The sequence below is a fragment of the Perissodus microlepis genome, chromosome 18 (genome assembly GCF_051167445.1).
Source record: "Perissodus microlepis isolate ML-2025 ecotype Zambia chromosome 18, ASM5116744v1, whole genome shotgun sequence".
In the NCBI taxonomy this organism is placed as follows: domain Eukaryota; kingdom Metazoa; phylum Chordata; class Actinopteri; order Cichliformes; family Cichlidae; genus Perissodus; species Perissodus microlepis.
Window position 1 is genome coordinate 34,255,085 of NC_140478.1, and position 27,695 is coordinate 34,282,779.

Genomic DNA, 27,695 nt, shown 5'->3' on the forward strand with positions numbered 1-27,695 from the left:
TCAGAGTAAAGGCATAGCCTCGCAGCTGGAGGGTTACTTTATTTAAAAAGGCTCGTGGTTTCAGTGAATTGATCAGTACATTTACTTTATTGAGCAGATACATATACAGGAAGTTTAAGCAGCACGTGACCACACAAAGACTCAAACTAAAGTTTTCCATTTTTCTCTCCTTTCTTTGAACTAAACTTTTTTTCTCCACACTGTAAACTTTCATTTAAACCCAAGCTTTATTGACACTGATGTCTGATCAGCCTGATTGATTGAAACAGTCTGCCGCAGATGAGTCAACTGTGGGCGTGGCCTCAGACGGGTGTGGCCCTCCACTCTTTGCCCTCGGTCAGCGCTCTTGGCTGGTGGATGAACACGCTGTACCGGACGCCCTGATTGGCTGCCGCCCGGACAAAGCGGCTGTTTGCTGTCATGGTAACGGCCCTCAGCCAGTCTCCGGTGCCAAAGATCATGAGTGAACGGCGGTTGATCTTGGCACTGGGCGTGAGGTCCAGAGTGCGCTCCGACGGCTGGTCATCCACCACGTGGAGGCGGGCCAGCAGCTTCTGAGCGCGCTCCTTCTCACCAGGCCCGCCAAGCGTGTTCAGAATGACCTGGAAGTCGTGGACGGCGGCACGGCAGGCAAACAATTCCTTGCCCTCCATAAAAGCGTCGAGCTGCGGAAGCACCTGCTGGCGGCGTTCCTGGGCGGCCTGCTCTGTCAGCACATGCTCCCTGAAAGCGAAGTGGCACCGGCCGTGGCTGAGCGATGACACGTACGTGATGAGTGTCGTGATGTCCAGATTCACCCGCCGGCACTCTTCCACATGCACTTGTGCTGGGAACGCCAGGCTGGCCACCACTGTGCCGCGGTCAACCCGCGTGAGCTCTGACGTGGCCTCCTCCTCCTCGTCCACCTCGCCGTCCTCAGCTTGTTCCTCCTCCTCCTCCTGGTGCTGCTCTTCCTCCTCCTCAGTTGCCACAGCATTCACAGCCACGATGTCACCGCGGACGGACACGCCCATGTCCCGCAGGTGGTCAGCCATGGGGCTGGAGACGCCGTTGTAGAAGGCGAAGATGACGTGCGGGTGGCAGTAGTGTACAGGCTGCTGGCGGCTTGCCTGCAGGAAGTCCTCGGCCTGCCGTATGATGCTCTTGTCGCCATACTGGCCCCGCCCCTGCCAGATGTTGTGAAGAGCCTCCGCCTTCCTGCCCACTGCCTTCACCCAAGTGTGTCCCCCGTTGGCGACCACGTCAACCACCAGGGTGCGGCGATGCCCGGCAGAGTCCTGGTAGGTGAAGACGTGCAGCAGCGCTGTGATGTCATCCAGACTCTGTGCAGAGTCCACGATGGCTGTCAGGTGGGTGAGGTTGGTGCTGTGCAGGTGAGACTCCTTCACGTGCACCTCTCCTGCCTCCACCCGCCGCAGGAAGCGCAGCTCGGCTCGCAGCTTCCCACACAGCTTCTGGTGACCCTCGACACCCAGACACAGCGTCTCCGCCCGCTGCAGCAGCTGCTGGGCAGAGCTAATCCTCTGTTGGAGCACAGCCTGCAAGGACATGGCATCTGCATCACACCTGAGGACAAAGAGCGTATCAGAGAGGTCACTTCCTGTTTGTAGCCGAGATAACGACTCCAAACGAATCATTCAAAGTGCATCTTCCCGATTCACCTGCACAGGTCAGGAAGATCACCTGCAGTGACTCAGACAGGAAGTCAGGTAGCCAGTGACTAAACCCAGTCTAACCTGTTTTATGATGTCATCGTAAGTGTTTATTTCACTCTCTGTTTACACCCAAAACCTTTGTACGGCGCCCGTCTGACGAGACACCACCTGCTCCGCCTCGTTTCACCTAGCACTGACATCGCCATCCCTTCTACGCTCACCGTCTGTCACTGTTGGGGACAGTGGGTTTAAAAGTAAAATCTTTTAGTTTGATTATTGTGACATCGACTCATTGAATCAGTTTTAAATGTATTTTGGGTCTCAGCTTAAAGCTCACAAAACTACTTCAACAACAGCAAACAGCAGGTACACGCATTCCACACAAAGACGTGAACACAGAGCGTGGATCGTTCACAGACGGGCTGAAAGTCGACATCTGGCAGATTCTGCAGGTTTCCTCACGCTGAGCTAAACTGACTGAACCAGCAGCCAAAGAAGATCCAAAGTACGCTTCAAACATCCTCATTCATCCCCTCTGACTTTGGCTCTTACTTCCTGCACAGCTCTCTAGGGCTGTTCGATATAACGATATATATCGGATGACGATATAAAAACATCTGTCGTTTCATTTTACGCTATCGTTTGTTTCGTGGTGTCGCAAAATAAACTGTTTACGCCAATATTTGTTCATGGCTTTGATGGTCACAGTAGTGGCTGTATTAATTTCTTAAAGTTCTCTCTCTTATATTTAATATAACCACACTACAGACAGACAAGCACTTGTTTTTATGTGTTGTTGTTAGCAACAACAACGGTAAAACCACCGCGTGTCCGCTTGTTTATTTTCCACATACACCTTTCACAATAAAGCTCAAGATCCTGTTGAGACTTTTCAAAATAAACTGAATCACGTGAAAGATGCAGTGTTTACGGATGAGAAGCAAAAAAGAGCCGTCAGGTGCTAAAAAATAAACCTTAGATTCAAACGTTAGAACAGGCTTTTCCCCGCAGCACGCCGTGTAATAAATACTCACAAAGAAAACGGCAGCTGTTACAACCTATGTCTAAAAATGTATCGTTTCATGCATCGGTTAAAACACTCGACTCCAGGTACACGACGCGCAGCTGGAAACACTTCACGCAAGTCGAGCTGCCCGAGATTCACAGAATTTACAGAAAATGTTACATTTTTGTGATTTATATCGTTACCAGACGATAGATATTTTATATCGGGATATAAGATTTTGGTCATATCGCACAGCCCTACAGCTCTCTCTCTCTCAGTGTGCTCACACACCAGTTTACCATCAAAGCTCTGCTATCATCATGAACCAGTCTGCTGCTGTGTTCAGTGTGTCGGCCTCTGACGTCACAGCCCCATTTCTGCTCTACAGTACTGAACACATGTAAACCTCAATGACTGCTCAGCTGTGTCTGTAATCAAACCTCTGTAACTTTGCTCTGCTTCCCTTCAGCAGCACCAGTTCATGTTCACATGTTGATTCATGGTTTTCTTCAGTTTTTGTTCTACTGCAGAATATTTTAAGGTTATCTGCTATAAAAAGCCAGGCCAGGAACATCTGCTTCATGTTTTATCCTCAGTTACTTTGACACAAAGCTGTGATGCTCACACCTCTGATGAAGTCTCACAGCTTTCTTTGTATACATGGATATAACTGATAAATGATCAGAATTATAATGAGGACCTTGTGAATCAGAACTGCAGATTGTAGAAACCAGCGATACGCAGACCTAGCTTTGGGGGCACAGAGCTTGTACTGCTGCCATAATCCCAACTCTACCCTTTGAGTGGATTACACATGAAGTCTGATGACGTTGTCCTCTTATTCAAACACTACAATGAACGAAGCAGCTCTCCGACCACGTCACAGTTGAGACACGTCTGTCGACTTCAGCTAACCTGAACAAACATGAACCCTCTGCAGGTTCGCCGTGGCGTGCCTTCAGCATCACCCCATCAAAGGTTGGTCAGTTCTCCAAATTCTCCCTCACCTCGTGACTAACCCATCTATACTGTACTGTAAGCGTTACTCACAGAGCTCTTCCTAAAGGTCAGAGGTCAGGAAAGTTTGATGACGTCAGCTGTTGTAGAGCTGCTTACACAGGTGTTTATATCACACACGCTGCTGATCCGGTCTATTCACTACTGATAATTGATCGCTGTCCCGTGACCTTTGACCTGGACCGTGCGGCTTGTTCTTCTTGAAGCTGACCCACGTGAGCTGAATGCAGGCGATATTTCTGAGGTGCTCTGATTGGACAGCTTTGGGTTTTCCTTTACTCGACCCTTAAAGCTGAAGTTTGTACAGGTATGAACTCACCTGTACAAACTCGCATACCTTTGAACGTTAGCTCGTTAGCTATGATGCTAACATGACGTCAGCCCGGTATTAAACGTTGATCTGTGAAGTAATTCATATATTTTTTTTAAAAAAGTTCAGAAGCTAAAAGGAAGCTTTGACGTTACTTACGGCAGCAGTGACGTGTGCGCGGCAGAAATGTGCTACCTGCGAGGCTAATGCTAACGCTAACTGACAGCAGTTTCTTCCTCTGCGGCTCTGCTCAGCTGGCAGGAAGAACCCGGCCGCTTCCGGCAGGATTTTCAGAACAAAGGCGGAGTTCAAACCTTAAATACAAAATAAGAGCTCGTAATGAGAGAGGCTTACACAGACCAGGTTCCGGTCACTGCTGCTGTATGGATGTGATCCCAGGTGATTACCGGTGCTGGAAATGCTAGCGCTTGATGCAGTGTTTTGATTTTGTTGCCACTCGTACCTACAATGCAATGCGCGAAAGTCACGTGGTCTGTCAATCTCTATAAACGCTGTACTTTCCACAGCGCTTCCTGCTGCTTCATTTCTTTATCAGTTGGTTACCTGGTTACCATGGAAACATGCATCCATCCATTCTGATTCGCGGCTGAAGCCTGTCCCAGCTGTCTTAGGTAGAAACGCCCTGGTCAGGTGTTGCTAGCACAGAGAGGAAGACAAACATTCACACCTGTGGGCAGTTAGCCACTCAGACACGGGAACATGTTAACCACACACAGACAGACCGCGGCCTGACGGTGGAATTGAATAAGCATAACCTTATTGATCACTTCAGCATCTACAGGGCACTGATCTGTGAAAATGATCAATAAAATAATATTGTAATACAACGTTATCAACTGAGTTTGATCAATATTTAAAAAAGGTGTTAAAGAGCAGAACTCAAACTATTGACCACAGGTAAAGAGGAAAAGAAATCAGACGTTTATTTCATGAGCTGATCAGTGCCGATGACAATCAATCAATAGAAACAAGGTTTTATTGTAAATATTTCAGTCAAAGAAAAACAAATAGGCAGCTAATAAATACTGTTTATTGATGAGTAAACACGAGATTGGCTGAAGAGAGATTAAGGCACATCAGACTGTGAGGTCACTTCCTGTTTCTCACACACACACACACACACACACACACAGCAGAGGGTGGGGCCCAAAAGCAAAGGCGTGACCGGCTGATGATCACAAATCAGAATATCGATCAGTCGATTGATATCACACAGAATTTCTGATCAATGCTGTGAGCATGCTCAGTCTGGAAGAACGTCTAATCAATATTCTGATCAGTTATCTGTGTGTGTGTCGCCTCGTTGTCCAATCCTCTAAGTGCTGTGATTCTGTCCAATCAGGAGGCAGCGGACCGGTCACCTGACCAGAGGGGGGTGGAGTCAGAACCGTGCATCAGCTCTTGGCTTGTTTCCTCTTCTGAATGAGCTCGGCGAGGATCTTATAGCGGATCATGCACTCCTCCTGTAATCGATACACACAATCCGTCAGTTATTGATCGCTTCTCAATCACTTGTCGAAAGTTCGCCCGCCCCCGCCTCACCTTGCTCTTTCCCGGGACCACCTTGGCGATGCGGTCCCAGCGCTCGGGCGTCCCGCGAGGGAACTGCTGCAGAGCGAGTTCCAGCAGTTTCTGCTGGTTCTGAGTCCACACGGTGGGCTCCGGCTGAGGCTCCGCCTCCTCCTCGTCCACTGCCGCCGGGTCAAAATCTCTCTGCCGACGACCTCTGACCTTCACCTCCCCCCCATCCGAACACTTCCTGTTCCTCCTGCGAACCGTCGGTGCCTCCACCTCCTCCTCTTGTTCCTCCTCACAAGCCTCGCCCTCCCTCTGAGTCATCATGCTGTCGTCCACATTATGTGACTTCACAGGAAGAGGAGGCGCCTTTAGCTCCGACAGCTTTACCAGACCTGAAACACGAGAGAATCGGAGTACGGCTGATGGACAGAGCCGACAGTAGAACCAAAGAGTAGAACGTGACAGTCCTATAAGGAACTTGGACACATATGTAAACGACTGACATTATTACTGGTGTCAAAAATGTAACAACATATTTTTACAGCGTCTTATTTGGTCATCTACAAACTTTGTTCACGGTAATCAGTAATCAAAGCTACGCCACAGAAACGCGACCTGGAAATGAGAAGTTTATCGACGTTGAACTGTGGCGACATTTTTGTCTAGAAGGCAAGCTGGAGGTGGGCGGAGTTACCTGAGGTGTGGCTCACGCTGTCTTTCATCTGTTTGACTTTAGCCGTCACCTGTAGAGGAAACAGACTCTGTGACAGGAAGCAGAGAAGGTCCAGGAGAGTATGTCCCTGTTAAATGACGCCTCTCTGTATTTAATTATTAGTGATTATTCATCTCTGGCTCTCTTCCACAGCACGTCTTCCTCCCGCCGCCCCTCCCTGAGCCTGGTTCTGCTGGAGGTTTCTTCCTGTTAAAAGGGAGTTTTTCCTTCCCACTGTTGCTCATAGTGCTCATAGGGGTCATATGATTGCTGGGTTTTTCTCTGTATGTATTATTGTAGGGTCTACCTTACAATATAAAGCGCCTTGAGGCGACTGTTGTTGTGATTTATGTGTAAATAAAACTGAATTGAACTGAACTGATTGGAGAAGATGATGATAGGACAGCCTTCACAGCAGAGTGCCCGTCGAGACCAAACACACTTACATCGCTGACAGATCGACCCAGCTCATGAGCAATCTTCTCCCAGCGGCCCGGAGTTCCACCTGGGAATTTTACCATCAACCTGCTAAGGAGACTCAGCTCGTCTTCAGTCCAATCGGCAGCCTGAGGACAGACAGACAAAGAGCGTTCACAGAGGCTGGATCGCGTTTAACAGAACCAGTACAGGTCCTCTTTAACACCTGATGTGAGCAATCAATACGCGATCAATAACCTTCTTCTTGGGGGCTCTGCGGTCCTGCAGCCAGTCGTCCATCTGCTCCTCGATGTCCTCGATAGATGTGGACGGGTCATAACTCTGGGTGTGGTTCTGGTTCTCTGCCGATGGCTCGTAAACGGGAAACTCCACCTTCGGCTTCTTCACCTTCGGCCGCTTCTCTCCTAGGAGGACGGGTTAGCGATTACTGATTGATTACTGATCACTCTGAAGGCAAACTGGCAGCTTGAAAACTGATTATTGATCAGCTGTTCTTACGTGGAGCCACTTCCTGCTCAGCTTCAGCCTCTCTCTGCTCCTGCTTCATCTGCTGATAGTCCTCATAGTACTGCTTCACCTCCTGCAACAGAGAGACTGGGTCAGAACCAGGAGCACCAGAGCCGGGACCAGAAGGGATTTCCACTGCTACGTCATCAGGCTGTGGGACAGGAAGCTTTCATATTTCCATGGATACAGCGCTATCTTGCAGCCGTCACCTTTTCCCGCTCTGTGCCAAAGATCGCCACATTAACCAGCTCAAAGCGTACCGGTACCGAGGGTGTGTTCCCGTTACATCGGTTGTAACAGGAGGTTGGCTGTGTAAGTCCCGGCGTGTGTGGCATCCACAGGAACCTCTGAATCTCAGCTACAAGCTCGTATAAACTGTTTCTACGAACACCAAACAGCGAAAACAACAAACAGTTAATGGTCACATAATTTCATGAAATGTCCATAAACAAGCAGAACAGAGCCTCGATAGCACGAGCTAACCGAGCGAACAGTACAGATTCCTAAACTGCGAGTTTCGTCACGCTCCAACGAAGATTTACCGAACCAGCCGCAGAAGCAGACCGCTCGATAATGACATAAAGTCAGACTTTTCCCGTTGCTTTCACAGAATAAACATCCAGCTTGTTTCCTTAATAACTCAATCTCCCACAATGCCTCAGAGCCGTTTCCTGTTTAAAACAATCCAGTTTTCTGCCCAGTTAAAGACATTTGATTGGACGAGGATCTTAAATTTAGTAACACGTGTACTTTTCGTGTTGCAACTTCTGATTGATGGAACTGACGTAAACACGACAACGTTACCGTGATTCTATTGGCTCAACGATTAAAAAGAGGTGTCAATCATGCAAATCGGCCAATAGAAGCCAGAGTTACAGCCGCTCAGACTTTAAATGGAAAAGGTGTACCTGAGAGTGGAGGCGACTCTTGACAAATACTCAAACCAAACATTTTTAGGCGTGTAAATAAACTTCCATCATTTCTGCTTTCATCTCTAAATGTAACTGACAGATGGTGCCAAACGCCTGGTTATCATCAACAGTGATCTCTCACTGTTTCACAGCACAAATCTTTGCACAGATGATGAATATATTTACTGTTGACTGAAGCATATTTTCAAAGAGGCTCTATGCAATAAAATGCAGAAATCAGTGAGGCGACCTACTTTCCTGTGTCCCAGCCTCTTTGACACAGTAACATCTGCTGTGATATTTACAGCTTTGTAACTGCAGAGAAACACTCCATTGATTTCAGCAGGAAGCCCAGGAGGGCCCTCGGGGCTCAGCTGGTTCTGTGCTGACGGTCGTCATCTCTGACGGGGTTTCATCGACCAATCGTATCACTGGAAAATAGTGTCATCATTCCTGGAAGATCCCACTGTGGTTAGAGCATTAGGGTGTGAAGCATCTGACACGATCCTGTTACAGTTGTTCTGGTCCTAAAACACCGGCTGACCTGGGGTCAGATCTGCTCTGAATCCAGAGCGTTAAACTTTAAAGAATCCCTCAGATCACAAATGTGACCCTGATCAGTGTGTGCACATCTCACAGCTGTGGATTCAAACAGGCCAAACTTTATTGTTAAAGTGGAGCTTTTCCTTCCTCAGCGCTGCTCAGTCTGCAGTCGCTCTAATTACATCTAGGTTTGTGATTGGCCCAGACTGCTGCCATACCCGCGCCCCCTCACGTCCTGGTAGGCAGAGGCATTGTGGCTATGGCCTACTGAGGAGACCCGCCCACTCTTACCTGCACGGCCTGGGGGAGGTTCTTAATGGACAGGTAGATCCAGATGCTGAGCTTCAGAGGGAGGATGTCCTGCCAATGAGGTCGCTCCTGGTCTCTGAAACACACACACACATCAGACACACACACACACACACACACACACAAAGGAACTCCACAGGTGATGATGTCACACCGTACCTGTCAGCCCGCTCCTGACTGACACACCTGAGCTCCTCTGCAGGTTTGGAGTTCAGCTTCTTCTTCTTCTCCTTCTTCTTCTTACTTAGCAGCTCATCCTGCAGACAGAAGACCGGCCCTCATTGGCTATTTCTATCTGCTCCTTTCGGATTGGCTGCAGCAGATATACCATGACCTCGCTCTGATTGGCCAACTCACCAGCTGTTTCTCCAGGTAGATGGACCAAATGACGGCGTAGTGCCCCACGGTGAGGATGACGAAAAGGAGGAAGCCCAGCTCGACGTTGCTCATCTTCCTCACCCGTCTGTAGTAAAACACCGGCTGCCTCCAATCAGGGAGCCCGTTCAGCAGGATGTCATCATACCTGAGGAGTCACACACCTGTCAGAACGCCAAGCTCTGATTGGCTCTCACTGACTGACGTAAACAGATGTAAACACTCACTTGCGGCGCCTCTCCTCATCCTTCAGGACTTCATAGATGGCCACCAGCTGCAAATACACACACGCTAACAGTCATCAGGTCTCACGAGGGTGTCGTTTGTGCTGCTGTTGTGTTTAAGGTTGTTGTTGTTTGTCGTTGTTCCCACCTGTCTGAACTGTGTCTCTGCGTTTTCGTCCTTGTTCTTGTCGGGGTGCAGAATCAGGGACAGACGGCGGTACGCCTTCTTTATCTCTGCTCCCGACGCCTCCTGAAGGGAGACAGAGGTCAGAGGTCAGCGTTGGACACCTGAGACCAGGTGATGTTTCCTCTGACAGCAGTGAATGAAGGCCCGTGTGATGGTGTAGAACACGACGCTGATCCGCTGCTGAGTCTCTGTCACGCGGCTCAGGAAACACAGCGGCGGCACTCGGAGCCTGCAGCAGAGAGCCCGGGTTAACGGAGACGGCGGATAACCACCGTGGCCACAGACATCATCTCTGATGGCGTTTGAGATAACTAAGAGAAAACCTGGATATGATGAACTTCCTGTGACTCGTCTTTATTTGAACATTTACTTTCTCGCAGCTGATTCCCACCAGGGTTCCTTTGATGTCACAGGTGTAGAGGAAGTGCTCAGGAAGGCGTTGAGCACCTGCATTAGAATCAGTCAAAGCTAGATAAAGGCACCTGCTGACCAATCAGAGACGGCCTCTTCAGCCCGTTTATTAAAAGAAGAAGAAGAAGAAGAAGAAGAAGAAGAGTCATTGTGGTTTTTTTCATCGGCCTGAAAAACACCAACTTCCTCTGAGCAGCTCAACGCCGCCTGATGTCAGAGTCCGACGCCGTCTGCATCACAGAGCAACCTGCTGCTGTGTGAACTGCACATGCTCAGAAACACAGCATTACATTAATAAGCAACCAATAACAGCCTCCCCACCCACCTGGCTCCACCTGCTGCAGGTTCTATTGATCAGGTTAAAAAAACACATGATCAGGTAACATCTGGTCTGATTATTGATCACCTTCTCTAACGGATCTATCAGCTGTGATCGTCGCTATAATCTTTCATTATGACAACAGTTAACCAGACCCGGCTCGGCACGGACCTGCTCCACGTTCAGGAACTGGTAGAAGGTCTGCGGGATCTCCTCCACCAGGTCCAGCAGCTCCAGGTCCTCGTCCCATGCGCTAAGAGGGGGGACCACGGAGACCAGCAGGGCCAAGCAGACCAGCAGGAGCCCCATCCCCGAGGACCCGCTCCTGGATCCGGCTACAGAGACCATAGAGACCCGGGGACCCGATCGCTTCGACAGCCACCTCACACGGTCCGGAACATCCGGCTCTTCTTCTTCGTCTGTGGTGTTCATGGCTGCGAGGAGCAGCGCCCCCGCGCGGGCCCGCTGCAGCTCCGCGCGCCTCTTCAATCACGTGATTATGCTCCGCCCCGTTGGGGTACTGACGTCATTTCATTTTAACCTGTTGGAGCTTCTGTCACTACCCGATCCGTACCGAAAAGAAGATATTGTGCACTCTAAAATTTCTCCTGGACTGAGGCAGCTCTGCATAGCTGGAGTTGAATTTGGTGACAGCAGGTTTACAAACAAAGTGATCAGGAATATTTTGATAAACGAAATTTGCCCTAATCCGGTTAAAAGAAATTATATCCTTAAAGAATTTGAGACCATGGAGGTTAAGGCGATAAGACAAAAGTATATTTCACTTCCTCTTTCCCCTAAAGTAAAAGAGGTTCACTTTAAAATCATTAATGAGGTTTATCCAACCAATGAATTCTTAAGACGGAAATTTAACTTAGATGTGAACGCCTGCACATTTTGTGAAGATGATATTGAAAGTCTGGATCACTTCTTTTTCTACTGTGAATCAGTGCACTCCTTCTGGACTGACATGTGGAGCTGGCTACAGTCCAGGAGAATTCAGTTACCACATTTGACGGTGACAGTAATAAAATGTGGAATACTTGCTGAGAATGCAGATTTTGACCTGTTGATTAGGACATTTTTGTTAATGGGAAAATTTTTTATTCACAAATGCAGATACTTTAAAGCTAAACCATGTATAAACAGATGGCTGAATGACTTTAGACTCTGGGCTAAATCGCTGAAACTTGTGAATAACAAGAAAGCTCATAAACTTGTTGTTTTATTTAAAGAATTTAACCTATGTTAAAAAAAAAATTCCCTATTTTATAATCATGACTGCCCTTTTTTTGCACGTTATTTTTTGCCTTTGGTTCAAATCCTTCAATGACTGTTCTTTCTTTTTGTGCTAACTCTTTTAGCTTTGTGCTTATTGTTGTTTTTTTTTTTTTTGTTCGTTTTGTTTGTTTGTTTGTTTTTTTGCTATAATGCTCAACCGAGGATGTAACATAATCGGATTAATGATGGTACCTTGTATGTTATACTGTTGTTTGTAAATAAAGTTTAATTAAAAAAAAAAAAAAAAACCCGATCCGTACCGGAAACCCGATCGGTACCCCGCATGCGCAAATCTTACGTCACTTCCTCTCTTTGCCAACATTGCGACATTCAATATATTTGAATGATACGGTTAGCGTCCAGTTAGCTCCTAGCATTTCTCAACAGCTCTGCCTCCTTTTCGATTGCCCGGGACATTTAAACAATGGACACCTCCGTATACAAACAAATTCATGCTTTTCTCCTCAACAGAGAGCGTCCCCCGATTGAACAACAGCGCCGTAAAATAAGAAGAATGGCGCCTAATTACAGACTTAATAATATTGACTTAGCAATGTGTCACGTGAAGATTCATCAGCCGGATTAAGTGTTTACTGACAATTGACAGTGATAGCGGACATCATCATCACTATTCCAGTCAATCCTCTCCACACAGACAAGCATAAACACACTCGACTATCACTAAATCAAATTTAACACACGTTTGTAATGACGCTAATTCAGTTTACAAAAGGGTTCATTCGCTCGGTCAGCAGGTGGCGGTATCCTCGTACACTGGGGAGTAAACTGCCATTAAACGAACAGAAGAAGAAGAAAACATCTGCACATGCGCGGTACGGATCGGGTAGACCCGATTTTTTTTTCTTTTTCAAACTTTATTTAACAAACAATGAGTATACAACATACGAACAGATGAAGCATACAAAACAACAGAACATGAACACAAAAAGCCAACGGTAAAAGAAAAAGGTAACAATTATAAGAATACACGCAAAAATTCACATACATATATTGTTTTGAGAGCCTTTTTGTTGGTGGAGTCTGATATTGATTGTATGTACATTTCCACATCCTTAAAATAATGACAGAAATATGGTGTTTTGTTAGTAAACTTACATTTATGGATAAAAAATTTAGCTAAAAGTATTAACAAATTTATCATAAAAAAACATTTATCATACTTCTTGGGGAACTTAAAGAAACAGAATAAAACATTTTCCCATCGTAAAGAAAACTCCCTTAAAATATGGACAATAACAAACCTGCTAAATTCCTTCCAGAATCTCTGTGTAAAAGAACAGTACCAAAAAAGATGTGTCACAATTTCTGGATGATCCCCACAGAAAGTACAATTAGCATTTATGTCCCTTTTAAATTTTACCATGTAGTGACTGGCTGGATAACATTTATGTAGAATTTTAAATGAGACTTCTTTCACCTTATTTACAATCAAATATTTATGGGGGACCATCCAGACTGTCTTCCACTTGATATCTGGAACAAAGCGGTTCCAATAAGATATTATATATGGGAGAGAGACGATATCTTCTTGGAATAAACTACGTATTCTCTTATTGCTGTTACCAAGTTCCTGTGAAAAGCAGATTTTTCCTATTGGTGACTCAGCTGGATCAGGGAGAGTGACTGAGGTAGATATTGAGCTGTCAGTGTTTTTATATAACATTAAAGTCCCTGAGGGTATGGCACCAAGCACCATTGAGAATTCCTGAACACTGATTGGAAAATTATATAGTGCAATAAAGTCGTCGTGAGTAAGTAGTTGTCCCTCTTTACTAACCAGCTGAGCCACCAATAGGATCCCATTTTGGATCCAAGTTTCCAGGAAAAGTGATTTATTTTTATATAAAATATCTCTGTTGTTCCAGATAAGGTATTTGTGAGGTGAGAAGTTGTGTTTATAAATGAGGGTCCACGCTAAGAGGACCTGCTTATGGAAGGATGAAAGCTTTACAGGGAGTTTCTCAACATTGTAATTACAATTCAAAATAAAATTAAAGCCACCAGAACGAGAGAAAATATAATATGGTATGAAGTTCCAGATAGAGGTAGGGTTTTTAAGAAAATGTTTAGCCCAATTAATTTTGAAAGTGTTATTTAAAGTAGAAAAGTCTAGGACGTTAAGCCCATTCGTACTTATTCATCACAACAGTTTTTCTAATATAATGCGTACGGTTTTTCCATATAAAATTAAAGAGCATACGGTCAATATCTTTACTAATTTTCTTATCCAGATGTAAGGAGAGAGCAGCATATGTTAATCGGGATATCCCTTCAGTTTTAGTAATTAACACTCTACCTTTCAAAGACAAGTCCCTTTGCAGCCACTGGTTGAACTTTTTTAGGGTTTTCTGTATAATTGGAGTGAAGTTTGAAGAGCATCTTGATTTTTGGTCTTTGGATATTAACAGTCCCAAGTATGTGACTTCTTGTTTAACAGAGATATTACAGATAGTATTTGCAGGGCAGTCTTTAATTGCTAGTAACTCACACTTTTTTAGATTTAGGCATAAACCAGAGGCCTCAGAGAAATCACTAATCACAGTAAGGGCTGGTGGGATTTGGTTTGCATTCTTCAAGAAGAGTGTGGTGTCATCGGCTAACTGGCTGATGACGAGCTCCTTATCAGCTATGGTGATTCCTTGTACAACACTGTTTGAAATATTAGTTGCAAGAATTTGTGTACAAAGTAAAAATAAATATGGTGAAATAGGACATCCTTGGCGAATACCACGTTTCAGGTCAAATCTCGGGGTGGAGCCGTTAATCATTTTAATAGAACTATTGCCATTTGTGTATAAGGTTTTGACAGCTTTACAGAAAAACTTGCCAAAGCCAAATTTTTCCAAACAGTGGAAAATAAATTGATGTTCAATTGTATCAAAAGCCTTATAAAAATCCAGGAAGAGAATGAAGCTATTGTCAGGTACCAGATCAGAGTAATCAAGTAAATCCAAAACCAGTCTAATGTTATTAGAAATGTCTCTGTTTCTCATAAAGCCTGATTGTGTCTCATCAATAATTGTTTCCAAGACCTCTTTAATTCTGTTAGCAAGTATTAAAGCCATAACCTTATAGTCATTATTGAGCAGGGAGATGGGTCTCCAATTATCAATAAAGAGTAAGTCTTTCTTTGGTTTTGGAATAAGTGTTATGAGACCTTGAGTAAGAGAAGGAGGGAGGGTGTTATTCTCTATACTTTCTGTAAAAACCTGCAGTAAAAACGGAGCCAGGAGATTAGAAAATGATTTATAAAACTCTGCAGTCAAACCATCTGTGCCGGGAGATTTATTGGCCTTAAGTGCAGAAATGGAATTACAAACTTCCTCCACAGTCAGAGGGCTGTCACAATAACTTCTATCTTCCACAACAATAGATTTTAGGTTTTTAATATTATTGAAAAATCCTGTTGAGACAGCCTCATTATATTTTGAGTTGTATAGTTTAGTATAGAATTCGGCACAGAAATGTGAAATTTCTCCAGGATTGTCAGAGACAATGCCATTAATATTTAGTTGATGAATAGAGTTTGTTTTTGATCTGTATTTTTCAAGTCTGAAAAAGTAAGCAGAATTTTGTTCGCCCTCCTCCAGCCACCTCTTCCTGGATCTTACAAAAGCACCCTCAGCCTTGCGTCGATATAAACCGTCCAGTTTATTTTGAAGTTCTAGTAAACTCAATTTATCTTCCTCTGAGATTTCTTCTGGGGACTTCTGGTAATAAGAGGCAATTCTGCTTATTACTTCTTGTTCTTCAGCTTTCCTTAATTTAGCAATTTGACTCCCGTATCTTCTCAAGAATTTGCATGCTTCAAATTTAAAAAGTTCCCAATTGGTACAAAAGGACTTCTCTCTGTTAGCTTTGTTCCAATAATAAACAATTAATTTATTAATCTGCATGTTAACCATTTTATCTTTTAGTAAAGAATTATTTAACTTCCAATAAGAGAATTTATGAGGTATATCATCCAGTGTAAACATTTGGACGTTGATGTAAATTGCTCTATGATCAGTGAGGGGGGTGGCAAGTATATTAACGGTAATATTATCTTTATCAATAGAGTCAGAAACAAGCCAAAAGTCAATACGTGATTGCCTGGATCCTGTCTTATTGCTCCAAGTAAAGAGTCTATCATCTGGAAATTTTTCTCTCCAAATATCCACAAGATTAAATTTTCCCATAAAATTTTTTAAGTTTGCACTGTATGAAGACTGCTGCCCTGGAGGCCACCTATCAACCATCGGGTAGACCCGATTTGTACGGTCCGACTTTGCACATGCGCAGTAAGGATCGGGGAGTCCCGATCCGTAACTATCTTTTTATTTTTCGTTTTTGTCTACATTGTACTGAAATGCTTCATTATTGCAAACATTTTAAGATATACTTATTATTCTTAACATCTTAACAGATACTCTGACCCATAACTATCGTAAAATGCTACGACCGGAAGTAGACACCTTTCGTGCATGCGGGGTACCGATCGGGTTTCCGGTACGGATCGGGTAGTGACAGCTTCCTCTAAACCCATGAGAGCGATATAGAAACATTTAGCTTTACTCAGGTTTCGTGGAAACAAGTCGCTCGTTTCTGACAGCGTCTTATCAAAACGACTGACTGAGAGAGACTCGCTCATCTGAAGTTCTCAGACTTTCAGCACAGAAACAGAAATCTACCATTTGTTCCTCTCACAACAAGAAAACTTTAAAAACCATATTTGTAATATTTTTAATGTCTTTAATTATTTGGCGTCACTGTATCTCTCACTGTTTTCCCCCTTTAATCGGTATTTCTTCCTATGTGTTTAATTATACACACCCATCTTTGTCTGTATGATAATTTTACACTACAGTTGTATGATGCTGGTGGTCGTTAAAAGTTTCTGTTGAAATAAAGTTGGAGGGAAAAAAGATGCATTATATCTGTAATATTTGGGTTGTTCCAGCAGCGACTCACAGTCACCTTTACTCATTTCAGTTTCAGTGGACAGCAAACGCTCTTTCCACTTAACATACCAGATGTCTTTTGTATGGTGGAAAGCATCTCTGTGCCCCGCCCACTAACCCTGTCACACGTGAGCACACGTGAAGAACCATCAGGGTTTCAGTCTGGACTCATCAGAATCTTAAAAAAAAATCAAAGTGAATCACAAACTAAAAACATTTTTGCTGAAAAGTTTTTCCTCCAAATTCAGAGTTGTGCATACTTCACAGGACAACATCAGCACGGAGAGGCTGAGCGTTTGGGACGTGTTACAGCAGTAAAAACAGCAGCTGCAGTTTTCATAAATTCAGTTTTATTTCTGTTGTTACACATTCAGGCTTACAAAATAAAAGCAGCACCACTGGCAAGCTTTTATTGTGAAATAGCAACAGCAGGAAATATTTCACAGTAACTACGTAAAGGTCCAGTCAGGCAGCTCAAGCTCGAGCTGGCTGGTTCCAGGTCCAGCTGCCGGTACTTCTACGGGTTCTGCTCTGGTTCAGGGTGCTCAGAGCTCCTGGTGTGAGGACTAATCCAGTTCATATGGGCTAAACAGACCACACACCTGTTGCCGCAAGGCGTGCACTCTATGAAGCACCACCTCCCTCGCGGTCTTTGTAGAGTTCTGCAAGCTTCCGAAACTTTGGCCCCCACTCACTCAGGAAGTGGTAGCTCTGCTCCGACTCCAGCGAGGTTAACGAGCTAAACGAGCTCAGCGACACAGCAGCTGACCCGCTGCCCTCCAAAGCGTACGTCTGCACAGAGTCAAAGGGTGGTGCCGTCATGTCCAGGTTGGCCTCCCGGAGCCGGTCCTTGATGAACTCCTGGAACAGTTGGTGTTTATCTTCCCTGGATGGCGGGGGCTCAGCGGCGGTGGCATGGTAGCTCCGTTTGGTCTCGTTCAGGTGTCTCAGCGTGAACATGTCGAAGGCCTCGGTGTCCTCCTCGCCACCGCCCTCATCGTCATAACAAACAATATTCTCACGAACATCTCGCTCATCGTCAATAATCAGAGGCTCCTTCCTTCTGCGTCTGATGGCCCCTGTTACCATAGCGACACCTGAGGGCAGACGAAGGGGTGGAGTCATCTTAAAAAGTTAACAAGGCAGAGGTGATTGCGGCAAAGTCAAGTAATTTTAAATGAAGTTCTGCAGCACGACCCTGGATGTGGAAGTTTTCATCTTCCTGAAAGTGACACGGGTTCAGAATTCCACACACACAATATCAGAATCCTACTTTGCTCCTTGTGTGATATTTGTTGTTGTTCTCTGCACTGGTAGAGTTGTTGTCGTTTGCTTCCCTGCTACAGACCAACGAACAGCTTCCAGCTATCTTCATAGATAATTGGCAAACCTTCTGGAGGAAACCTGGTCTTGTTAGGAGAGACGGCATCCATCCCACTTTGGATGGAGCAGCTCTCATTTCTAGAAATATGGACAAATTTATTAAACCCCCCAAAATATGACTATCCAGAGTTGGGACCAGGAAGCAGAGTTGCAGTCTTACACGCTTCTCTGCAGCTTCTCTCCTCCTGCTACCCCCCAAACCCATCTCCATAGAGACAGTCTCTATGGAGATGGGCTGACAAACAGACAAAATTCACAATGAAACTATTACCTTAAAAGGTCGTCTGTTCTAACCCTTTCTATGTCAGAAATTCTCCAAAGAGTCATTGGAGGAGTTTCTGACTGCCGCTTTCTCTCTGATATCGTACGACCTCACAGTGTAAAACAGCTCGAGGTGGCTGCTGTTGTGAATGGGCGCTTTGTAAATAAAGTTCAACTGCATTGAAGTTATGCTCTTTGTGTGTGGAACACCACTCCAGGTTTTCTTACGCAGCGTCTGACTGGCAGCTGACTCGATCGTTTTCACAGACCCCACCAAACCCTGACAAGATGGTACAGGTGACGCTGAGAACAGCTGGTCGGGGTAATGTTCCTGGCAGACACGTGAAAGCTGAGCTCGTCAGTGTCCCAATGAAGTCATCATCACTTATAAAGCACTCCACAGCTGACACAAAATGCTGTACACTGGAACTAAATAATTAAAAAAAACATAAAATACACCCAATAAAATAAAAAACAGGAGAAAAACTAAAAGGTGAGCTCGCTGCTTTCAGGTGACTTCAGATTTGGTTCTAGTTTCATCAGTTTGATGATCTACTCCAGCTTCAGCTAGTTTTTATTTTACCTCATGGACAGAGGTTCTGGATCAGCTCTAAGCCAACCAGGTTCTACTTCTTGTTTCTGACTTTACTGAGTTTAACTTGAAGAGGCGCGACTTTGTCTCAGGTCATACCCAGCAGCGTGAGCAGACAGGTGAGGAGGACAACAGCGGTGAGGCTGAGGCCTTCTGGCAGCAGCAGCGCTGACATCTCCTGGACGCAGCTGCGACGATTTCCATGAAGATCGCACTCGCAGACGGTGACGGTCAGCGTGTTGGTGCTGCTGAGAGGCGGAGTCCCGCAGTCTGAAATCACCACCGGCAGGAAGTAAAGCGCCTGCTCCCGCTGCAGGAACCCGGCCCGCCACGTCAGGACAGACGCCGTGTTGTCTGAGGACAGACAGACAGATCGACGTCATCACCAGCAGCTTTTAAGGTGGAACACAGAGTGCTATTTAAGGGGGTGCCATGCCAAGCAAAGAACTAAAAACATGTGGGAGGAGCTACAGCGAGAAGCTCATGGATGATTGGCAGCTGGAGATCCTGTGAAGGTTTTTGCTTTGTGGTAATGGGTTAGAAAGAGATGGCACCGCTCAGTGTGTTCGCTGAAACCATGAGGGACAAACACACACAGACGGGACAACGTGGGACACCAACCGGGCGGTCCGCTGAACCGACAGGTCACACAACTCAGGCTGTCCTCCACACAGTCCTCACAAAGTGTCTCCAAATGGGAACATTACGGCTAACGGGCGGAGCCTGTTTCAGTGCAGGTAGCCACCAGTGAACAACAAGGACAGACGGTGCATGACGTCAGCTTGTTAACATAAAATTCACTGTTGCAGCACTAAAGTGATCCCCTTACACTCAGTTTAAGGGCCCTTATTTTCCTCATGAACCAATAAACTCGTGACTACCAGCCACAACATCACTGACACAGGAGGCGTTAACCCTTAAATTCAGGCTGGTCCATGTACACCACAGAGCTGCTCTGTTTCATTGAAGTTATTTTTGGTTTTAAGGTGGACTGCACAGTTCTGCTGTATACTGATTAAGGTGGACTGTACCGTTGTTGTCTCTCAGGACGAAGCTTTGGTTCCAGGCAGCCAAAGAAAACAGGAAGTGATGTCCATTCTTGGGTTCGTCCAAATCCACGGCGCTCAGCGTCACAATGATCTAAAGGTCAAAGGTCAAACAGAGGCAGAAAATCAGAAGCACATCCAGTCACCAACGCTCATGTGACCTGAGATGGGACTTCTGGATCCATCTCAGTAACAGACTACAGAGATTTCACAGACGACGCTCATTAAATAACGGATATCAGTGACATCACAGCCACAGCAGCTGTATTTACCTGTCTGTCTACACACCTGCACACTCGCTCACCTTTCTGTGAACACCTGTCTGTAAGCCACAAGTGAGCCTCACCTGTCCCGGCTGGGCGTCCTCACAGACGGATGTCTGGTACTCGACGGGAAAGCTTGGAGCGTTGTCATTGACGTCTGTCACAGAGACCAGAACCACGGCTTTGCCCACCTGAGAGTGATCCACTGAGACAGACACACCTGTCAGATACACCTGCTGCTCGCAGGAAGACAAACTGATGTCATGTGACTTACAGCTCTCTGTGGCGAGCACAGTGATGTTGTGCAGAGCGCTCAGCTCTCTGTCCAGACGTCTGCTCGTCCGGATCACGCCTGATTGTCTGTCAATGTCAAAGTAGTTCTCCACGTCCGACTTCCTGTCGATGGCGTACCTGCAGAGGAGCACAGGTGTTGTCTTTGCGTTTTGGTGTAAATGTGTTTGCAGTGATTTTACCGCCTCGCGTCTTACCTGATGGGACAATTTGAGGCGTCGGGGTCGTGAGCTGAAACCGATCCCACCTCAGTTCCCACCGGCGCTGCCTCTGAAACCGCCATCTGGCTGATGCGGGGGGAAAAACACGGAGGCTCGTTCACGTCCTCCACCTGCAGCCGGACTGTCGCCACGTCGCTGAACGGCCCAGCTGACAGAAAGCGGGTGTCCATGTAGCGATTGGATGCCTCGACGCGTAAAGCATAGCTGGTCTTGGTCTCAAAGTCCAGAGTCTGAGGAGGAGGGAGGACATGACATCACAGGTGCCTTTGAGTGCAGGCTGGTCTCCCTGGAGATCCGAGTACTTCTGAATATTTAGCGTAACAAAAACGCCACGATGCATTAACTACGTTTCTGAAGCGCTGTGGATGCTCCTACAGAGCTGAGCCGCCTGACAGCGCACCAACAGATGTTTGAGCTGCACCTCATCAAGAGGGGCCTTCATGGGAATGGAGGCCAGAGCTATGACAGAGTCTGTGCACCACTGTCCAGCTTACAACATTAGAAACGTCACATTGGCAGCAAATAGGAAAAGAACGACAGCGTAATTATTAAGAGAGCTGCGAGTCAGACGAGAACACGGCTCTCCAACGTAATCAGAAGGTAAAAACCTCAGGAGCTTATTTCACCTACAAACTCAAATCAGTCATTTTCTTTATAAAGAAAACTGAAGCTACCAGGGTGTTTCTGCCGTCTTACACATCCTCTCTTTGCTGGTGTTTCCTCTGCATCGTTAAAGAACAGAAATGATATCCTGCATTTAGTGTTCATTAACGTGAAATTTACCGGTAAGAGAAAGTGACTTTTAATCAAACTATGATGCTGAATGTTTCAGTCACAGCACAGAAGCTGCTCTCATAAAGGTGTTAAAAGATGGTCACCTGAAAACAGACCCTGTTACTGTTACACCTCAGTACAGGTGAGAACTCAGGTGTGCTTCTCAGACAGGTAGAAGGCAGGAATTAGCTCCATGCCTTATGGAGGCTCGAGGGTCAGTCCTCCAGTCCATTATGTCATGAATGCAGGGTGGGTTACACAGACGAGTTGGCTCTCGAGTTGCCACTTTAACAGAGACAAGCCTGAGATGTTTTATGTGTCCAGCAAGACTTGAGAGGCTTATTCGTGTGTACAGGGATGACGATGCTCTACTTACTGGCTTCCTCTAAGGCTGGAAAGACGGCTGCAGTTAGAAAACAGAGCACATCACTCCAACTCCCTGTCTTGGCTTCCAAGAAGTATTGCTAATGGTTTAAAAGTCGGAGGATGGCTCAGGCCCTGATGTATCTGACTTCATGTCAGCAGGGCTTTCAGTTAGTGGTGCCCAGATCTGAAACTACACATGGGGAGATGGGATTTATCTGCTGCCCACCGCTGGAGCCAGCAACACATGGAGGTCAGACTGACCGAAGCTGGAAACCGATCTACTTTTGTTCTCCTTTGTAAATCATGTTACTGGGTTGAATAAACTAGCGTGGCCATCAGTAAAACGTGGTCATGCGATTATGTGGAGGCGACACCCACATTTATTCTCATTGTGCTGGCACAAACCTTTATCTGAGCGATGAATCTAAAATCAGAACAATAAAAAAAATGTCATCTGCAAGAGACGCAGCGAGCTAAATTTAAACAGCTGTGAGCAGCTGCCGAGCAGCAGGGACGTCCTTTGGGACGCCGCCGGCACACGAGGCCAGTGCTGATGATGCAACGATCACAGGGAGCGTCCCGAGAAGCGGATCGACTCGGAAGAGTGGACAGAAACATCAGAACCAAAAACTGGAGATTTCTGTGACCTACAAACAATCCAGAACCTTGATCAGGATGACCAGTCCTTCCTGTGTGTGGGGGTCTGTGAGCATCCTGAAGGTTCCCAGTCCATCCCCGTCCAGGATCCTGTAGTCCATCTCAGCGTTTGGACCCGCGTCCGCATCCAGAGCTTTGATCTTCGCGACCACCGCTGACACCAGTGTGGATTCTGGGACGCTGAACTGGTAACTCTCTGTGGGTCACAGAGGATGAAGCCTGAATGAGTGCCTGCAGCGCCCCCTTCAGTTCAATTCAATTCAATTCTTTATTGTCTCTGGGGAAATTAGTGCAGCAGCAAGCGCAGTCACAGCGGGGTATGTGCTGTGAACAGGACCCAGAGGCAGGGAGAGGTCAGGTGAACAAAAAACGAGCCTTTATTTGGCTGGTGGCAGGAGATAAACATGAAAACTATGAGAGACTATGGTGGGGATAACAGATGACCTGACAATGAAACACAGAAAACAGACGACTTACATACACAGGAGGTGATCAGGGGAAGTGGGAACACATGGGGAAACAGCTGACACTAGGGGGAAAGTCACAATGAACAAGAACACACCAGACTCTTTCAAAATAAAACAGGAAACATGGAGACGTAGACATGACAACACAATACACAGCCCTAAAACACATGAAAGACAAGAAACAGAATTTAAAAAACTCATGAGACAGATGATAATAATGGCAAACCAAAACTCAACTAAACCTTAAATAAGAATAACAAAGGAACTTATCATACAACCTTAACATAAGAGACTCAAAAATACAAAAAAGCGCAAAGCGCTGGGTCAGAGAGGCAGCTCGTGACCAGTGCAACAATGAGAATAAACAAAACAATAATAAAAAGCCACAAGACATTTATTTTCCACCAAGGAGACGGGTTGCAGTCGGGATAAAAGAAACCTGGAGTCTTTGGTCGTCCTCACAGGTACTCTAAAACAACGGCCAGAGGGCAACAAGTGAAACTCAGTGTGAAGTGGATGGTTCAAACGGTTAGCAGAATGAGCCTTCCTCAGCACATGCTTGTTATAAATGGTCAAAAGTCCGTCTTGCCAAACGCCCTGAGAGTTCGCTGCAAGTTTTTACCCAAAGTCCCAACTGATTCTTGTTCTTCAGAGTCATGTTACCAAACCAAGCAGCTAAATGATTCAATAAAACTTCTGTAAAACAAGGACAACATTTCAGATAAGACATTAAAAAGAACAGTTTTTGCTGAACTCGTTTGGTAGTGGCATCAGCATGAGGCTCAAAACACAGTTTGTGGTCAAGAACAACCCTAAATACTTGTAACACTCCGCAGTCTCAGGACATCATGTTGGAATAAGGTCCCGACGCTCTGCAGGCTCAGTTAAAAATCCAGCAGGCAGATGGAGGAGCTGTGATTTCTAAAGAAACTCTGTTAGGTTTGAATCCAGAAGGACAGGATTAGGAGAGAGTCAAATATCAATGAACAGGTGTTAACAGGACGCTCTCAGGTGAGACTCACTGCGGGGGAAGCGAGGTGGGTTGTCGTTGACATCAGTCAGCATCACAGTGACCGTTGTGGTTCCTGACAGACCTCCCTTCTGACCAATCATGTCTTTGGCCTGGATGACCAGCAGGTAATGGTCCCGCAGCTCTCGGTCCATGTCGGGCAGGGCTGTACGCACCACACCTGCAGACAGGTGAGACATTAGCACAGTCTGAAGGTGAGCATGAGCGCCCAGATGACAAACATTGGAATGTGACATAATCAACATGACGCATTCATAATTGATCCACATGCTGACATTAAAAAGGTCACAGGTGTTGTGCGGCGCCGACACAAACCGATGTGAACGTGACATCATGTGGCCTCATTTACAAACAGTAAATAAAGCGGCTTCAGGCGAAGAGGCCGAAGCTGCTTTAATCCGCTTTAATCTGCTGCAATCTGACTACATCTGATGTGTGAAGCAGCAAAGGAGGATTCAGAGAGGCGTGACCGTGTCACCTTCAACACGAAGGTGGTTACAGACAACTCTGCAGCCAAAGGCTCATGGGTAAAGTCAGTCATGGTCTGTAGCAGTTTAATCCCAGCTGGTCGTGGCGTCACCAAGTGCTCTCTGCGTTTCACAGCCACACGCTCACCTGACTTTGGCTCCACAGAGAAATATGGCTGCCCCTGCAGGATGCTGTAAACCAGGTGGGCGGAGTTTCCATAGGTTGGATCATCGGCGTCTGTCGCCACCACGGTCAACACAGACGTACCTGTACAAAATCAAACTTTATTCAAACAGGGAGTGCTGCCGTCTCGTAGAAACGCTGTCAAACCTAAATTTGGATTTGCTCCAACTAGTGAATTCTGAGATGGTGTCTTCATAAAACAAACCAAGGGACTTAACTGAAATCTTAACGTGAGGCTTCAGGATCAACACTAGTGAGCATGTGCAATGGGACCAGCAACAGGAGACTCACCTGGAGGACAGAAAACTTATCCAGGTGTTTAAGTCTGTCAGTAAGTTTCACAACAAGAACCTGCTCAGCTCTGATTTGTACATTGCCTGTTCAACCTCAGACTTTCACATTAAAAGCCTGCATGACATCAGGTTTTCACATTACAAGCAGAAGTCTATGAAAATGGCTTCTGCTTGCTGAATCCCTGCTGATCTAATTCACGTTCAGCTGAGGTGACTTCAGTGCAAATAGAAACGAGTGGACTGTAAAAAAGCTAACTCCACTCACACATGAAATCTGCCTGTTCACACGGGACTATGTAAAGACAAAAGCTGGTTCTGGACTCACCTACAGGTGACCTCTCAGCCACCCGGGCCACATACGGTCCATCCAGGAACTTGGGCTCGTTGTCGTTGATGTCCTGGACCTTGATGATGAACTGGGACTCGGGTTCGAGCGGCAGGTTGGTATTTCGGTCTCGAGCCTGAGCTCTCAGTGTGTAGTACGCCTGCTGTTCCCGATCCAAGCTTTTGGTGGTGTGTATGTCTCCGGTGTCCTCATCAATGGAGAAGATGGACATTGCTCCTTCGCCGCTCAGGACGTACCTCACCTGTCCGTCACCTTTATCCAGGTCAGAGTGGAGCTGCAGGAAACCAGTTATTGTTATTATTGAGAAAATGAACCTTCAAAGATGGAGCTCGCCGTGAAACAGTCAAAGCAAATGTGCCCGTTTCACTTTAAATAAGCATCACCTGTTTCACTGTTTTGACCTTTGAACTGCACAATCAACAAACTGGTGTTTTTATGCCACATTTCTTACTACAAGCCTGACTCAGTGCTGCTAACATTCACACAGTACAATGGACAAGTAAGAGCTCAGTATACGCCAGGGATTAAACCATCAACCTCCCAGTTAGGAGATGTCCCACTCTTACTCCTGAACCACAGACACACTGTACCAGGTTCACCAGGTACATCCATCCACACCATAAACTCTGCTCAGAGTGGAGTTCCTCCTGATGTCCTTTAGTTCCCTCACTCTGTTCCCTTTCGTCTTTGGGCTTTCTCCAAATGAACGATTTCCAAATACCAGTTTGATATCCGATGTCTTGTAATGTTCTTGGAAAAGTCCTAATCCAGTACCCAGAAGAACTTCCTGATTAAAGTTTGTCATATTTTTAATCCACTTTAGATTCAGTAGAATTACCGCTAGCTTTATGTTTCTTAATTTTTTCCCTGAAGAACTTTGTTTATTCATTATTGGTTTCTGTTTGGACTTCTGCGTCTTTGACATGCTTAAGTTCTCATCCAAAACAAAAGTATGAGCTATGAACTGCTGCTGGGAACAAAAACGAGTTTCTGTTCTGGTTCAGAGACACTTTAAATCTGCTGCAACAAAGCTGCACAGAAACATCTCCTTCGCACCGACACATCTGAACCCCACATCTATGATGCAGAGCCAGGACGTAGGCCCGGACCGGTACGGGCACCTGCACGGGCCCTGGGCCTGGAGCCGTCATTTAGACTAAATCTGTAAATCTACAGTTCGTACCTTTCCGATGTAGAGCGGCTCGTCTCCCGTGTACTCCTCCAGGATGAAGAACTGGTTCCACACCCAGCTTCTCCTCCTCCTGCTCTGGGTGGAGTAGACACCCGCTCCCCCTCCTCGTGTTCTTCCTGACACCTGAAGGAGGGCCACGGAGTTCAGCGTCATTGCCCCGCAGCCGGACTTCTCCCACAGGGAAAGGATGATTACAGTGAGCATGCTCGGGAGACGCAGAAAGTTCATCTCTGAGGTTAACAGGCGTGCCCAGCAAAAAGATGTCAGTGGCAGGAGCTGCTGGCAGGAGAGAATGAAAGTTTACGGTAAGCACCTGTCCTCTCGTTTAATATTGATGATGTCATTACAATCTATCAGGGCGTGAATGAGTTCTCAGCTCACTTTGAATTTTTAACAAAATCCTGAGACAAATGAATCAAAATGTAACTGTCAGTCATTTTCCAATAATCAGTTTGGTAACATTACTGCGATGTAAATGAGCTCAGTTTGAAGGATTTATCTCAGAGTGCTGCTGCAGAGCATCTCTTTATGTTACCCTCTGAACTTTTTATGAAGCAAACGTACAACGTTGGACAAGTGTGATTACAGAAACATATTTTAGCCCAGTTTAAAGGATTTTGTTAATCTGAAGCTCCTCTTCATCCCGTTAAATCTGCTCCAGTAATCTGAAAACGCTCTCCTCACTCTTAAATCTGCTGTTTTTGCCAACTCTGACCTTAAATACACAAACCAGCAGTCTTACCTTCCAGCTGCTGATCAGACCGTCCCCTGTGGATCTGTAGGTTATTGACAGCAATTGCATCAGATGATGATGACTGATTATTGATGAAAGAGTAGCAGCAGCTCCGACGCTCTATCCCTCTCTGCCACTCTCTGTCTGTCACACAAACCCCGCTCCCTTTGAGGACTAGGGGGTGTTAGGCTCCGCCTCATCAGCAGGGGGGGAGGAGTCAAATGACTTGGACCGAGGACAGCAGCTTCTTCATGTGTTGTTTTAATGAACATCTTCTCAGTGCTCCTCAGTAAGCCTGAACACTTGTAATGAGGACTTTGTCATTTTGACGTTTTTACGGGTTTTTGAACCTTGCCGAGTTTCTGTGTTGGACGGAGATGGAGCACAAACGTTATCCCTGCAACTTCTAACCCTCCAGGTTTCC

At 46.0% G+C, this 27,695-nt stretch overlaps 3 protein-coding genes across 4 annotated transcripts; all 3 read right to left on the reverse strand.

Moving 5' to 3' along the window:
• Positions 1-68: 68 nt before the first annotated feature.
• On the reverse strand, positions 69-4,291 carry c18h7orf25 (chromosome 18 C7orf25 homolog). Its single transcript, XM_084912434.1, has 2 exons — positions 4,148-4,291; positions 69-1,566 (listed from the first exon to the last, which is right to left on the reverse strand). Exon 2 carries the CDS (start codon positions 1,548-1,550, stop codon positions 303-305), a length of 1,248 nt encoding a protein of 415 aa, XP_084768560.1. The 5' UTR covers positions 1,551-1,566; positions 4,148-4,291; the 3' UTR covers positions 69-302.
• A 616-nt stretch (positions 4,292-4,907) lies between these two features.
• dnajc1 (DnaJ (Hsp40) homolog, subfamily C, member 1) lies at positions 4,908-10,910 on the reverse strand. Of its 2 annotated transcripts, none has more exons than XM_084912432.1 (12): positions 10,635-10,910; positions 9,695-9,796; positions 9,550-9,596; positions 9,305-9,470; positions 9,107-9,204; positions 8,930-9,023; positions 7,176-7,257; positions 6,915-7,081; positions 6,686-6,805; positions 6,222-6,270; positions 5,552-5,919; positions 4,908-5,472 (listed from the first exon to the last, which is right to left on the reverse strand). In XM_084912432.1, exons 1-12 carry the CDS (start codon positions 10,893-10,895, stop codon positions 5,404-5,406), a joined length of 1,623 nt encoding a protein of 540 aa, XP_084768558.1. In that variant the 5' UTR covers positions 10,896-10,910; the 3' UTR covers positions 4,908-5,403. The 2 variants fall into 2 exon arrangements, with proteins under 2 accessions (XP_084768558.1, XP_084768559.1); XM_084912433.1 differs by having other exon boundaries at positions 9,550-9,613; positions 10,635-10,817.
• Positions 10,911-17,044: 6,134 nt separating this feature from the next.
• LOC146368730 (cadherin-7-like) lies at positions 17,045-27,387 on the reverse strand. Its single transcript, XM_084913246.1, has 12 exons — positions 27,281-27,387; positions 26,530-26,817; positions 25,326-25,620; positions 24,672-24,791; positions 24,045-24,216; positions 22,568-22,751; positions 20,739-20,992; positions 20,525-20,661; positions 20,334-20,455; positions 19,973-20,081; positions 19,041-19,295; positions 17,045-17,802 (listed from the first exon to the last, which is right to left on the reverse strand). Exons 1-12 carry the CDS (start codon positions 27,338-27,340, stop codon positions 17,330-17,332), a joined length of 2,469 nt encoding a protein of 822 aa, XP_084769372.1. The 5' UTR covers positions 27,341-27,387; the 3' UTR covers positions 17,045-17,329.
• Positions 27,388-27,695: the final 308 nt, after the last annotated feature.

What these genes read in the sequence shown, in the direction of transcription:
- c18h7orf25 (XM_084912434.1), bottom strand. Translation starts at nt 1,550, where the DNA reads ATGTCCTTGCAGGCTGTGCTCCAACAGAGGATTAGCTCTGCCCAGCAG.
- dnajc1 (XM_084912432.1), bottom strand. Translation starts at nt 10,895, where the DNA reads ATGAACACCACAGACGAAGAAGAAGAGCCGGATGTTCCGGACCGTGTG. An exon ending in CAGAGACACAGTTCAGACAG is followed by an intron (nt 9,597 to 9,694) that starts GTGGGAACAACG and finishes GTGTATTTGCAG; the next exon opens with CTGGTGGCCATCTATGAAGT. An exon ending in TGAGCAGGAAGTGGCTCCAC is followed by an intron (nt 7,082 to 7,175) that starts GTAAGAACAGCT and finishes CCGTCCTCCTAG; the next exon opens with GAGAGAAGCGGCCGAAGGTG.
- LOC146368730 (XM_084913246.1), bottom strand. Translation starts at nt 27,340, where the DNA reads ATGCAATTGCTGTCAATAACCTACAGATCCACAGGGGACGGTCTGATC. An exon ending in CCTCGCTTCCCCCGCAGTGA is followed by an intron (nt 22,752 to 24,044) that starts GTCTCACCTGAG and finishes ACCCACAGAGAG; the next exon opens with TTACCAGTTCAGCGTCCCAG. An exon ending in GCCTCAAATTGTCCCATCAG is followed by an intron (nt 20,662 to 20,738) that starts GTAAGACGCGAG and finishes GCTCCTCTGCAG; the next exon opens with GTACGCCATCGACAGGAAGT.